At 39.5% G+C, this 14,687-nt stretch overlaps 1 protein-coding gene across 1 annotated transcript in view; it reads left to right on the top strand.

Annotated features, from left to right (window-relative positions):
• The window catches only part of LOC117435408 (protein FAM135B-like), a 96,340-nt gene that overhangs the window by 34,014 nt on the left and 47,639 nt on the right, over nucleotides 1–14,687 (top strand). The window contains exons 3-6 of the mRNA XM_034058530.3: nucleotides 631–710; nucleotides 9,099–9,256; nucleotides 13,196–13,266; nucleotides 14,429–14,602. Of these exons, the coding sequence (XP_033914421.2) occupies nucleotides 631–710; nucleotides 9,099–9,256; nucleotides 13,196–13,266; nucleotides 14,429–14,602 (483 nt within the window). The remainder of the gene's footprint in view (nucleotides 1–630; nucleotides 711–9,098; nucleotides 9,257–13,195; nucleotides 13,267–14,428; nucleotides 14,603–14,687) is intronic.

Here is a 14,687-nt window from a genome sequence, read left to right as displayed (position 1 = left end):
ATTGTAGCATCCAGCCAACGTGATGACAATGTGTGATCACAGCTTTGTTTTCTTCTCTTGGTTGTGGATAAATTATAGTCCCTCCTGGCAAAGCAAGTGTCTGCTCTTGTAGTTCAATAAAAAGGAAACCTTGAAGTAGCTAAATCCATTTTCTTTTTAAATTAAAAAAGCACATCAGAACTGCAACAATGTAATAAATAATTTTTATAAATACATATTTCAGTCTGAATATTTTCAGTGTATAAAGAATATATACAGTATTACAGAGATGGGTTGGTGTAGGGTTTTCATATTATTCAATGAGAAATATATTTCCTCACTGTGGCCTTGACAGATTTGTTGTGATTCAATTTAAAACCGTTTGTGTTTTCTGGTCTGCACAATGATTCCATAATCTCCAGTGCTATTTTTTTTAATTTATTTTTTTAATGAATTCACCTGCCAATAGTACTATAACAAAAGTAGGCTATACAATGCTGGTATTAAATTGGTCTTAATTGAATTTTTCTTTTGCATGCATCTAGAAAAAAAAATATTTGAAAAGTGATTACCTATATGCATTGCAAGGACTGTCAGGAAAGCATATTGGAAGCTCTAAATATGTGATGGTATTATACTTTATTTCCATAGGTACTACCAGGTGAGAGCTGCTTTGAAAATATCATCTCGTATTCCACACCGACTGATAGCAACAACATCAACAACCACAGGTAAGGGTAAATGACATCACAGGTAAGGGTAAATAACATCACAGGTAAGGGTAAATAACATCACAGGTAAGGGTAAATGACATCACAGGTAAGGGTAAATAACATCACAGGTAATGGTAAATAACATCACAGGTAAGGGTAAATGACATCACAGGTAAGGGTAAATGACATCACAGGTAAGGGTAAATAACATCACAGGTAAGGGTAAATAACATCACAGGTAAGGGTAAATGACATCACAGGTAAGGGTAAATGACATCACAGGTAAGGGTAAATGACATCACAGGTAAGGGTAAATAACATCACAGGTAAGGGTAAATGACATCACAGGTAAGGGTAAATAACATCACAGGTAAGGGTAAATAACATCACAGGTAAGGGTAAATGACATCACAGGTAAGGGTAAATAACATCACAGGTAAGGGTAAATAACATCACAGGTAAGGGTAAATGACATCACAGGTAATGGTAAATAACATCACACGTAATGGTAAATAACATTACAGGTAAGGGTAAATAACATCACAGGTAAGGGTAAATAACATTACAGGGGCAGCAGTGTGGAGTAGTGGTTAGGGCTCTGGACTCTTGACCGGAGGGTCGTGGGTTCAATCCCAAATGGGGGACACTGCTGCTGTACCCTTGAGCAAGGTACTTTACCTAGATTGCTCCAGTAAAAACCCAAGTGTATAAATGGGTAATTGTATGTAAAAATAACGTGTAAAAAATAATGTATGTACAAATAATGTGATATCTTGTAACAATTGTAAGTCGCCCTGGGTAAGGGTGTCTGCTAAGAAATAAATAATAATAATAATAATAATAATAATAATAATAATAATAATAATAATAATAATAATCGTAAATAACATTACAGGTAAGGGTAAATCACATTACAGGTAAGGCTAAATAATATTACTTGTCCCTTCATAACACAGAAAGTGTGATATTTGCAGAGGTCATTCTCTGCTATAGGGGTAAACAATGTCTGTTCAGTGTAACATACTGTACACGCATCCTCCGTCTTGTTCTGCCCAGAGGAGCTTGCTAGTTTGATAAGTGGAAAACACTGGAGTTATTTCTCCCAACTGCATCCTTATAAGAGGAAGTGCTCATCTGGTGAGAACAATAGGGAACTAGTTAATTCTCCTATTTCAGCCAGGTTTCCTCAAGGATGAGCTCATAATGTACATACTGTATACAGCAAAAAACGGTACAAGGTAAAACATTAAAAAAACTAACAATGAAAACAAACACCTTTGCCAAAACAGATTCTTTTGACCTGACTTTATCTGCACTTCTTTGTAAGCTCTGTGTTTCTGCTGGCGCTGTTTTAGTATAACAGACAGTTAACACAATTTAAACAAGCAAATGCTTGCCAACTGTGATGGCACAGACCTAATAAAATACAAAGAAGCTCTTTGTTTTCTGTGATGTTTGGCATCCATCTTCATTTGAGATTACTGTAAACCAGTGTTTAACCTTCTGAAGAAGGTGTTAAGCCATGTGTGTCATAAATAAAATGATAACCAAAAGTATAACCCCTTTAATATCTGAATCCAGATGAATATATCTGGCCTGATCCCAGCTAAAAAAACGTTTTTATTAGTGGTGACTGTTGTATTTGTAGAAAATACTTTATCAAAAAAAAAAAAAAACAGCTCAAATCTTTTATTAATTACAGTCGTAAACAGATTTTGCATAAGACACAACCCAAATATGTATGTCAGTGCTCAGAATACAAATACAGTTAAAGAACATGAATTTTATAACTGCAGATCTCAGCCCACCTACAGTACCCCCGCTGCCTTGCCAGTTGAGTAAAACCCTGAGAATGTGAATTAGCAGAAAGTTTGAGCCTAATCCGGTGCCTCTGGGCCTCAGGCTACCTGACAAACAAATGTGCAGACAGGAGAATGTTGCACAGCAGTCTCACATATGTCTCACAGAGGTCCCAAGACTGAAATATTAACCAGATATAATTGTTGTTTATATAAACTACCATGTGTTGCAATACAGCTATGAGCCTTTTAGTACGTCCAATTTTAATTCCCCTGGTGTTAAAAAAGCAAAACGAACTTCAGCCGTGAGGCTGTGTTACACTATACAGTGCCGTGAAAAAGTATTTGCCCCCTGTCTGATTTTCTGCATTTTTGCACATTTTTCACATTGTATTTGGTCAGACTTTTTTGTGGGTTGTAGTAGTATATAGAGGGAGTCTGAGAGAAAAAATGACACCAAAGTTTGGTGCGTCTTTCATTTGTTTGGTGTGCAAGGTAATCAAACATGCAATCTTCAGGTGTGAAAAAGTTATTGCCCCCCCTAGTTAACTCAACCCAATTAAAGGGATAATTAGGGTCAGCTGTTTGAGTACTTTGGTTAACAACCAGGCCTGATTTGGGCCAGCCCTGCCCAATATAAATCTGACTAACTTTGGCCCTTACCAACTTCAGAGTGAAGTTGTCAGCACACAGGTTCTAGAGGCACATCATGCCACGAACAAAAGAAATTCCTGAAGACCTCCGGAAAAACGTTGTTGATGCCTATCAGTCTGGAAAGGGTTACAAAGCCATTTCTAAGTCTCTGGGGTTCCATCGAACCACAGTCAGAGCCATATTGTCCAAATGGAGAAAGTTTGGGACAGTAGTGAATCTTCCCAGGAGTGGCCGTCCTGCCAAAATCTCTTTGAGCAAGGTGTAAAATCGTCCAGGAAGTCACAAAGAACCCTAGAACAACATCCAGGGATCTGCAGGCCTCTCTCGCCTCGGCTAAGGTCAGTCTTCATGGCCACCATCAGAAAGACACTGGGCAAAAATGTGATTCATGGCAGAGTAGCAAGGTGGAAACCATTGCTCACTAAGAAGAACATGAATGCTCGTCTCAAGTTTGCCAAAAAGCACCTGGATGATCCTCAAGAGTTCTGGAACAATTTTCTATGGACAGATAAGTCAAAAGTGGAACTTTTTGGCCGACATGGGCCCCGTCATGTCTAGCGAAAACCAAACACTGCATTCCACAGTAAGAACCTCATACCAACGGTCAAGCATGGTGGTGGTAGTGTCATGGTTTGGGGATGCTTTGCTGCATCAGGACCTGGACACCTTGCCATCATTGAAGGAACCATGAATTCTGCTCTGTATCAGAGAATTCTACAGGAGAATGTTAGGCCATCCGTCCATGAGCTGAAGCTGATGCGCAGCTGGATCATGCAGCAAGACAATGATCCGAAACACACAAGCAAGTCTACATCAGAATGGTTGAAGAACAAGAAATTTAAAGTTTTGGAATGGCCTAGTCAAAGTCCAGACCTAAACCCCACTGAGATGTTGTGGCAGGACCTGAAACGAGCAGTTCATGCTCGAAAACCCAGAAATGTTACTGAGTTGAAGCAGTTCTGCATGGAGGAGTGGGCCAAAATTCCTCCATGGCGCTGTGAGAGACTAATCAATAACTACAGGAAGCGTTTGGTTGCAGTTATTGCTGCCAAAGGTGGCGTAACCAGTTATTGAGTCTAAGGGGGCGATTACTTTTTCCCACTGGGGCATTGGGTGTTGCATAACTTTCTTTAATAAATAAATGAAATATGTATCACATTTTTGTGTTATTTGTTCACTCAGGGTCCCTTTTATCTAATATTAGGTTTTGGTTGAAGATCTGATAACATTCAGTATCAAAAATATGCAAAAATGCAGAAAATCAGACGGAGCAAATACTTTTTCACGGCACTGTATATATATGCATGCCACTTTAGTTTCAATAAAAATATAGTAGTATATTAGTATTACATATTTTGAATTTAAAATTAATCTAAAATGTAATTATGCTGCTGTGATTATTATTATTTTAAATGTTATTGAATGTTGGGACATTTGTTTTCTTTTTTGATGGTTTTGCAGAAAAAGAAATATGTAAACCACAGTGTTGTACGCAGTAATTATATATATCTGTTTTCTTTGTACAAAACATTGCAAGGCATGGCACATGTATAATTTCCATCATGATTATGATCATTATCAGTGTAGTGCAATGTTTTACAGTATGCATGCTTTCCTTTGATGTTTCTCAAAACAGTCATCCTTTCCAGGTGAAACCAGCACTGAGAGTAGGAATTTTGCCAGCGAGCGGAAAGTGTATAATCCATTTGGAATATTTACAGATCCTCAGGTATTTACATTGGAAGCAATGTAACCTGAGTGGTTTAGCAGGGCTGAGGTCTGGGTTTTTTTTATGATTGTTTTTATTTTCAGGGATCTTGAACGGGTTGAACAGCAGAATCCTGCACTGGCCTCTTATCGCCTATCATTTTACAAGACCACAGTTTTAGCATGTGGCCAGTGCCTTTGTCAGCTTGGCTGGTGCATTTAAAACACAGTCAGTGAGACGTGTCACTTCTGTTTTAAGTTACCTTTCCTAGATCACATGTCCAGGTCCTTGATGTTGTTGATCAGGACCAGATTGTAGTAGTGAAGGGATGTAGTTTACAATGACTGAAGTCAGTTTCTGGTTATTTTGTCAGTTGATTCTGTGTGATCTCGTAAAGAATGCAGTATTTCACTCACTGCAAATAAGTCAACAGCAGAATGTATGCTTTATAACTTGCTTTGTAACTAGTAGGTATGATAACGCCATACTTTGCTGAAATCATTAGTTAACATGCCTTTGACTTGGTGTCACTGGGTCATTGGTGCCATGAGGGCCAAGGGAATGGCCTCATTTGGAAATAAATATATATAGTGTATGTATACAGAGTGCTGCAAGTCAGTTTGAGTCATCTCAGGAATGACAGCAGAACAATAAGCAGCAGACAGTATACCGCTATGTGGTTGACATTCCGCTCATTCATTCAGTGATCTTAACACTCAATGTTTTAACCATTCATATAATAACATAAGGACATAAGAAAGGTTACAAACGAGAGGAGGCCACTCGGCCCATCTTGCTCGTTTGGCTGTTAGTAGCTTATTGATCCCAGAATCTCATCAAGCAGCTTCTTGAAGGATCCCAGGGTGTCAGCTTCAACATTACAGGGGAGTTGGTTCCAGACTCCCACAATTCCAGACTCCCACTATGCTTTCCCCTATGACTTTTTCTGAGCAAATATATAGCATTCTAAGTACTTCACCTAGACATGTGGGGATTTATCTGAAGCAGCTATTTTTATATGTAGTTAGACAGAAAATATTATGCACTTAAAAATAATAATAATTAACATATTTGTACTGGATTGACCCACTGGAATTAGTCATCATTTTTTTATGAACATTATTATGAGCTAATAATATGCCTCTGTTTTTGACCACTGAAACTGGTTTGTCTAATAATAAGCCACACTTCCTTATATCCATTATTGAATTAGTAGCAAAAGATGCCCTTGAGAAGGAGCAGCACAGCACAAGGTCACATATTAGACTAATGTTTATTAAATTAACAGCAGACAAACCATACATGCCAAATCTCAGATTCAGTCACATGTTCTCATGCAGGGACCTTTTTGCATTGTGTGCTGTATATTATTGTGGTCTGAATATCACATTGAAATAGATTTCTATCACTGTTGAGAACACATGTATGCAAACAATGTCACTTATACTAAAGCTAACTCTACCATTTACAACACATTCTAGAGACATTTCTAGAGAACTTCCTGAAAGTATGAACAACATATTTATTTGTTGTTTGAAGGATGATGTCTAATGAACAATTGGTCTGTAACCTATCTTTTTATATATTACGACTGAGTTTAATGCAGCAAAATATGTTTTGATTATCAAGACTCGTTCAGCCCAAATTTCAGCATGCTGTACATTCCTGTTTTATTTATTTATTTATTTTTAACAACAGCCATTATGAGGTAAAGGTCATCTGGTGAAGTATCAAACACATTGGTTATGAACAACTACACTAGATTAGGGCTGCAACAAAGGGTACATTTTGACTTCGAAGGTTCAGAACAAGGATCGAACCTTTGATGGTACTAATTTGCATAATTTACTAGTGATGTCACCATCGCTACTAGTTTATATTTTATTGAAAAACCTATTTTACAGGTAATCAATATAAATGGAATAAAACATTCACATGCATTTTAAAAATACGTTATATAGAACAATAATCATGTTTTTATAATTTTAATTATAAAATCATTTTACTACTACTAAAAATATTAATAATAATGCCAATAATAATATGAACTTACACTTGTCAAGTGTAGAGAATGAAGAAATTAAAGTTCTGCCTCTGGATAACATGAGCTGGAGGGGGGAGGGGCGGACGAAATTAAAATGATTTGTGTTATCGTATACTTTGTATGTTTCAAACATATTCTACCATAGCACTTCTCTTACTCTGTCTTGTACACAAGGTATTCAGTACATGATTTCCATTACACGAAAGTAGATGTTTAAACTTCATGCTGATTTGAACTCGGCTCTCGCCAAGATAAGCACCAACTAAGACGTAGCTTTACAGTAAACTAATGTGATCCATAGGTGTCTCCATTCATCTGCGCTTCCTTCCATATGATGATGTAGATATCCTTCTGTCAGGTGTTGATGGCTGAAGTGTAATGCTGGCTCCAGGGATCAGCTTATTTTGCCTCCCTAGCGCATCAGCACACACAACGGCTGCGGCTACATATTTTACTGAAGCTCTACAACCACTATAGGTACTGCCCCCGTGCTTTGGATACTATACCCTGCTCCATACACGGCAGCGGCGCCATGTAGAGCTGCTACGTGTAACGATTTGGTACAATGGTAGTGGATTTTAATACGACAACTTTTGTTTACGTAATATGCATTACACAAATCAAAAGATCGAATTTTGCATGTGAATGACATTTAATGTGTGATTTATAGTATTTACACATTTTCAAACGGTTTCTGTTAACAGAAAAAAACAAAAAAACTTACAGTGCGTGAACCCGTCTGATGAACTTTCGAAGGTTTAAAACAATCTTCGAATTCCTGGCTAGCGAATGAACCTTCGAATCTTCTAACACAGCCCTACTGTAGATACTAACCATTATACCGCGACTGTGAAATTTAAAACATCAACATACCATTACTTTACTAAATATTCAGTCAAAATATTCAGACCTCACAAGCAGTCTTGCCTGTGGTGACAATGACACCCTGTCTAAATTACATTTTTTTCCACTGACGATACTTTTTACTGTATGGCTTCCCTTTCCTTTCTACTTGTCTTAAGATGGACCCATAATACAATGTGCAATCTGTTGTTAAGGAAATCATGGATGCTGTGGATTGGTAAGGAATCCTGGATGCTCTGTATTGATCTGCCCCTTCCTCATAGGATTACAGACCGTAAAGTGAATAACTAATAGAATGTTTTAAATGTGTGTCACTGTGGCAATGCGCCCCGCCCCTGTGTGCATTTGTGTGTTATGTGTTGCGTGTTGCGTGTGTAAATGTTGGTGTATAGTCATTGGTACACAGGATATAAACGGGTCTGTGTTTCTCTCTCTCACCCGTTCTCCACTCTCTGAACACCTAACCCCGACTGCATGCTACGTGTCTCTATATATACTGTTGTGCTGGGATTCAATTACTAATTAATTATTCACTTGAATCCCAGCACGTGAATTAATTCTGTGCAACCCCGTGCTCACATATTACATTTAACCAGCACGTGAAGTGATTTGTGCTCTCCTCGTGCCTAAATACAAATCTACACTTTTTAAATACACGTGAAACACAGACCCGTTTATATCCTGTGTACCAATGACTATACACCAACATTTACACACGCAACACGCAACACATAACACACAAATGCACACAGGGGCGGGGCGCATTGCCACAGTCACATTTGCGGAAAACTTCTGAAATGTTTTATAAAAAGGTTACTGGATCTTCATTGTGTATAGGTAATTATGTCACTCATGATCCACAACCCCCATGATGGAACCCTTTAACCACTCTATTGCGAGTTAAGGCTGTCTTTGTTTTCCTCCAGATCCAATTTGAACAAACTTAGCATTTCCTCCTTGAAGATGCAGGCTCAATAAACTGTATAAGAGCCTCACCTACGAATGCCTGTAACCTTGTAACTGGTATGAACAGCTACAAAGATACTGTAACACAAATATTTTTGTTAGCGATTCTGGTCCAAATAAAAGAAAATAACGTTTTAAAAGATGCAGATGGTTATAAATAAAATAGATAAAAAGCTGCTTTTATACTTGAATCTACTATATTATAAATGTACTGCATGTTGTATCAGTCTAAAATTGTTGATCTGACCAGAACAACCGCTGCCATTCAGTCCTTGACCTCTCACGCAAAGACTGCTGTTGTGCCACGTTGTTTAGTGGAGGGTTTTGTCAGTGCTCTGTGGAAACTCTTTTGTTTCTGTTTGTTTCTTTAGCAGATGAATCTGCAGGGGACTCCAGCTCCACTGCTGCTGCCTGTGTTCATGACAATACAGTGTTCAGCAGGATATTCCAGATCCTGTACAGAAATGAAGAGATCGTTGTCAATGATCCCATGAACTTCAGGGTTCACTTGCTCCTTGATGGAGAAAAGGTAAGAAATACATTACCTGCTATAGCTTTCCTTGGGAGGAGATGCATATTAGCATATTCAGTTTGCGATTCTTTCTTTTTTTATTATCTGTGACAAATATGCTAAATACAGTGTTATTGCATCACTCTGGCCAATATATTGAATTATGCAATTCGACACAATGTAGAAATAATACAATTTTGCATTAATAGACGTTCAACTTTTTTATTATTTTAATGGTACCCCCATTGTCGCCGCTGTCGGTTGTAAGTGGCAAATCATGTCATCGCATGTGATTTTATATATATATATATATATATATATATACAGACATACATACATACCGGTACATAAATACGTACTGTATATATACATATGACTATGGATAAGGCCCTTGCATTTGAATTCAATCAATATGCGATAGAATGCAACAACAAAGTAATCAGACAAATGAAATTTAAAAAAGTACTTTTGCATATTGCATATGGTTGTTTTAGTCAGTTCAGCATTGTATTTATTAGGTCTACACAGAGTAATTTAAGAGACACAACAGACTCAAAAACTTCCAACTTCAGCTTTTCACTTCTTAGGGTGCATTGTTTTTATCACAATATTTAAGTGAGGGTGCGCAGGCTGAGTGTGTGCGCATGCCTGCAGTGCCAGTAAACCTAGCACCTGCCATCAGCAAACTGAACTGAGGGCTGTCACAATCAATCAGGAAAGTCTTGTGATAACGTTTGATTTATGTTACCATATTAATATGAACCGTCTACAGGCAGCAAAGTGTATGATGAGCTCATGTAAATGCCCTCTGGTCTAGTGCTGAAACTGTAAACGCTTTTTCATTGCACAAAAAAAATTGGTTTCGGTTTTGGTTAGTTTTGCCGGCATCCTTTGGTTTGGAATGTTATGCAAATTACAGTTTCGGTTCGGTTTTGGTTTGGGAAACTCAGGACTAATAATCTCTTTGTGAACTGCGGCTATTCCAGCAAAGATGCAAGTTGGTGCATGGGACTTTTATTACTGTTAATGACTGGTTTGTTTTGTTTGGTTCAGGTCAAATCCCTTAAGTACAAGCAGCAATTTATTTGAGTCCAAACTCATTCATTATTTTGATGTATCAGTATTTTATTTTTTTTAAGTGGCAGCGTTTATTTATAAAACTACTTTATTGATCAATTATGTTAAAAGTACTTCTATGGGCATGACTCCAAAATGCACTCAAAGTGTCTTACTTATCCAAACCATAAAGTACATGAATTGATTAACCTTGACAGCGAGGTGCTTCCCTGCAACAGTGATGAGTCTGGACTTTCCAAGACAGATCTGGCAGCCCAATTGAAATTAACTCAATTACTCAATGTTTTTCTTTTTCATCACAGTAATAAGACCTAGCAATAAATAATCGAAACAGCAGAGTGATATTCAGATACACTACACCAGTGGTGGCAAAGGGGCTGCGGAGAGTCAGTAAGGGGTCCGCGGAGAGTCAGTAAGGGGGCCGCGGAGAGTCAGTAAGGGGGCCACGGAGAGTCAGTAAGGGGGCCGCGGAGAGTCAGTAAGGGGGCAGCGGAGAGTCAGTAAGGGGTCCGCGGAGAGTCAGTAAGGGGGCCGCGGAGAGTCAGTAAGGGGGCCGCGGAGAGTCAGTAAGGGGGCCGCGGAGAGTCAGTAAGGTGGCCACGGAGAGGGGGGCCGCGGAGAGTCAGTATGGGGGCCGCGGAGAGGGGGGCCGCGGAGAGTCAGTAAGGGGGCTGTGGAGAGTCAGTAAGGGGGCTGTGGAGAGTCAGTAAGGGGGCCACGGAGAGGGGGGCCGCGGAGAGTCAGTAAGGGGGCCGCGGAGAGGGGGGCCACGGAGAGTCAGTAAGGGGGCAGCAGAGAGTCAGTAAGGGGGCAGCGGAGAGTCAGTAAGGGGGCCGCGGAGAGTCAGTAAGGGGGCAGCGGAGAGTCAGTAAGGGGGCCGCGGAGAGTCAGTAAGGGGGCCGCGGAGAGGGGGGCCGCGGAGAGTCAGTAAGGGGGCAGCGGAGAGTCAGTAAGGGGGCAGCGGAGAGTCAGTAAGGGGGCCGCGGAGAGTCAGTAAGGGGGCAGCGGAGAGGGGGGCAGCGGAGAGTCAGTAAGGGGGCAGCGGAGAGTCAGTAAGGGGGCAGCGGAGAGTCAGTAAGGGGGCCGCGGAGAGTCAGTAAGGGGGCAGCGGAGAGGGGGGCCGCGGAGAGTCAGTAAGGGGGCAGCGAAGAGTCAGTAAGGGGGCAGCGGAGAGTCAGTAAGGGGGCAGCGGAGAGTCAGTAAGGGGGCAGCGGAGAGTCAGTAAGGGGGCAGCGGAGAGTCAGTAAGGGGGCTGCGGAGAGTCAGTAAGGGGGCCGCGGAGAGGGGGGCAGCGGAGAGTCAGTAAGGGGGCCAGGGAGAGTCAGTAAGGGGGGTGTGACTATGACTAAAGAGGCAGTTCTGTAAAAATGTGTGTATATATATTTTTTTCTTTAAAGGATAGAAATTTTTAAATAAATACATAAATGACAGCTAATTATTAGAAGTTCTTATCGTTCAAATGAGCCGTTGACAATCACTCTAGAACTTGTAGAACCGGAGAAATTATGTTTGATGTGGTGAGTGTCAGTGAATCTGCAGTGAACAGAGCCGAAATGGCGACTTCCTTGTATGGGGCGCCAAGTGTGAAAATAAAGGACTAATATTTCAACAGTGTTTTTTCTGGATTTAATGTAAATTGTGCATTTTATTCCTGATATACCAGAATAGGTTCTGTACAAAGCAAAAAGCTGAACTGATTCAAATCTTTCAATTGGACTGAAGAGGAGAAGAATCCCATATTTGTTTGCATTTAGCCAAAAAAAAAACCCCAAAAAACAGAATTTCTTATTTTTTTTAATCTTGTGAGCCTGCCATTGTTGTCTATAGTTACAATATGTGCATTTTTAATATTGTATTATTTAATCTTACCACTTCATCTGCATACAAGTGGCTTCTTAGTATAGTAATTTATTAAAACTACATACCTTCATCTGGGACCAGCTGTAACAGATAGATGGAAGCAAGCAGCATCACAGAGGACTAGGATTTCCATAGCATAGAAACATAGGAAATATCTGTAACAAAAAGCATCAGTGTGTGCAGTTGACATTTATAATTTCAGTTTCAGAAGTGTCCCTGTCTTTTAATGAATAAATACTGGACACTTGACCTTTTCAGATCATTCTTAGTCACAGAATTAACACTGCTCCTGGAAATAAATGCTTTTTAATACCTGGTTGACCACTTGCATTTGTGTGGAGAGCATTTGCTGTTGAACCAGCATTTACTTTTGTAAACATCCTATGTGTTGGGGTAAAATCCTCCTGTCTATCAGTGACCACCAGAAAAGATATGAACGATAAACTGATGTTAAAGCCAATATAGCGGCAGTCAGTGTTTCCTGCCAAATATTATTAGATTTAAAAACTGCAACATCTATTATGTCAACTTACTTTGTAATCACATTACATAAGTAATAAGATGAGCTTTGCTTATTTGCGTCTAAATCACTAATCTGTATGCAGTTCATGGGAATTACCTACAATCTTCACGATTAATGCCATTTATATTTTCTTGATACTGAAGCATACATGTCTGACAGATATGGCTGATACTGGAACACTAACATAATTAAAAAAGTAAGTTGTACAAAAGTTTGTGGTGCTGTACATACTTCAAAGGCATACTATCCCTATAGATTTATTGGAAATCTGTGCTATTCAAATGCAACTGAAAGCTGTAAAATGATACAGTATGCAAAATGAATATGCTTTTATTTTAGTATAATTGTGTTGTTTTATTTTGTTCAATAATAAGGTGATAATAAGGATGTGTTTTTTTCCCTAGATTTAATAAATGGTGTTTTTCATGTATCTGGTAATTGTCCTTGGGAGGTGCTATAGTGATAGAGAGCAGTCACATCTTCCATTCTGTTTGCAGGTGGAAGAAGCCCTGAGTGAAGTGGATTTTCAGCTCAAGCTGGACCTGCATTTCACTGACACTGAGCAACAGTGAGTATTTCCTAATCCCAAAATACAAATAACACCAGTAACAGTGAAGCTTTAATAAATGTTTTTGCTAATTATTTTTAAAACAAACAAACCTTTAAGATGGATATTCAGAAAGTGATTTTTTTCTGATGGGTGTTTAGACTTGAACCCAGCTAGCATCCACGCACACCTAGTTGTCGTACAGGTTTATGATTACTAGGTACACGTTAACTTTTATTTAAAAATATACCTTCATGGGCTGAATGACAGACGTTTTCCGTTTTTGATTTTTGATGTGTTGAAGCATCTTTATAACTTGGTCCAATCAAATAACAGCACAGATGGGTAACTCGACACACACTGCTGCTCTGTTGAAATTGCAACAATAATATAACTACTTCAGGTGTGCTTCATACTGATTCGCTTTGAGAAACACTTTTTAACAATGTCACAAGGCTGGCTGAGTGGTGACACGTCAGACCCGGAAGAAACACACAGACAGACGGTGGTAATGAGTAATGCTGAGTGCAATGGTGGCACTCAGCGTTTATTAAACGAAATAAAAGGGTTTTAAACACAAAACAGGACACGGCACTGGAGCCAAAATAAACAGGTAAACAAAACGAACTAACACACAAAACAAGCGGACGAACGTTAACAAGTACCGTGCTCGCACTTCCAGCACGCTGTAGCAGTTGTTATCTAAACTCTATTTCTCTTCAGTTCTCTTCCTCTCTACACCCGTTCTCCACTCACGAACACCCAACCCCGAGTGAGTGAAAACATGCTGCTTTTATGCAGTTGTACCGAGAGTCGATTGCTAGTCAATCATTCAATTGGAATCTCGGTACAACTGCACGTGAATTAATTAAGTGTACTCCCGTGACCACACATTACATTTTAACCAGCACGTGAAGTGATCTGTGCCATCCTCGTGCCTAAATACAAATCTACATTTTTAAATACACTTGAAACACAGACCCGTTTATATCCTGTGTACCATCTCTATAGACCAACATTTACACGCAACACGTAACATACAACATATAACACACACTACGCACAAGGGCGTGGCCACATTGCCACAAACAACTAAAAGCGTTATTTTAAAACTTAAAATATGTAAGGCATAGATCTGAACAACATGTTTTCCAGAGTTCCCTAATCTGATTTATTTTTTCAGGCTGAGCGACATTGCTACAGTTCCCATGATAAGCAGTCGGACTCTTGGCCTTCACTTCCACCCACGGCGAGGCCTGCACCACCATGTTCCTGTCATGTTTGACTACTTCCACCTCTCAGTCATATCCGTCACCATACATGCTTCGCTGGTTGCCTTACACCAACCATTAATCAGGTAGGGCACAAGAGAAAAAGAAACACAATTCTTGTAATAAAACAGGTAACGCTACAGTCCTCAAACAAAGTAAACTGAGCAGCTT

Source organism: Acipenser ruthenus, chromosome 3, assembly GCF_902713425.1.
Source record: "Acipenser ruthenus chromosome 3, fAciRut3.2 maternal haplotype, whole genome shotgun sequence".
NCBI lineage: Eukaryota > Metazoa > Chordata > Actinopteri > Acipenseriformes > Acipenseridae > Acipenser > Acipenser ruthenus.
The sequence above is the reverse complement of the archived record's forward strand: the minus strand, read 5'-3'. Positions and strand labels throughout refer to the sequence as shown.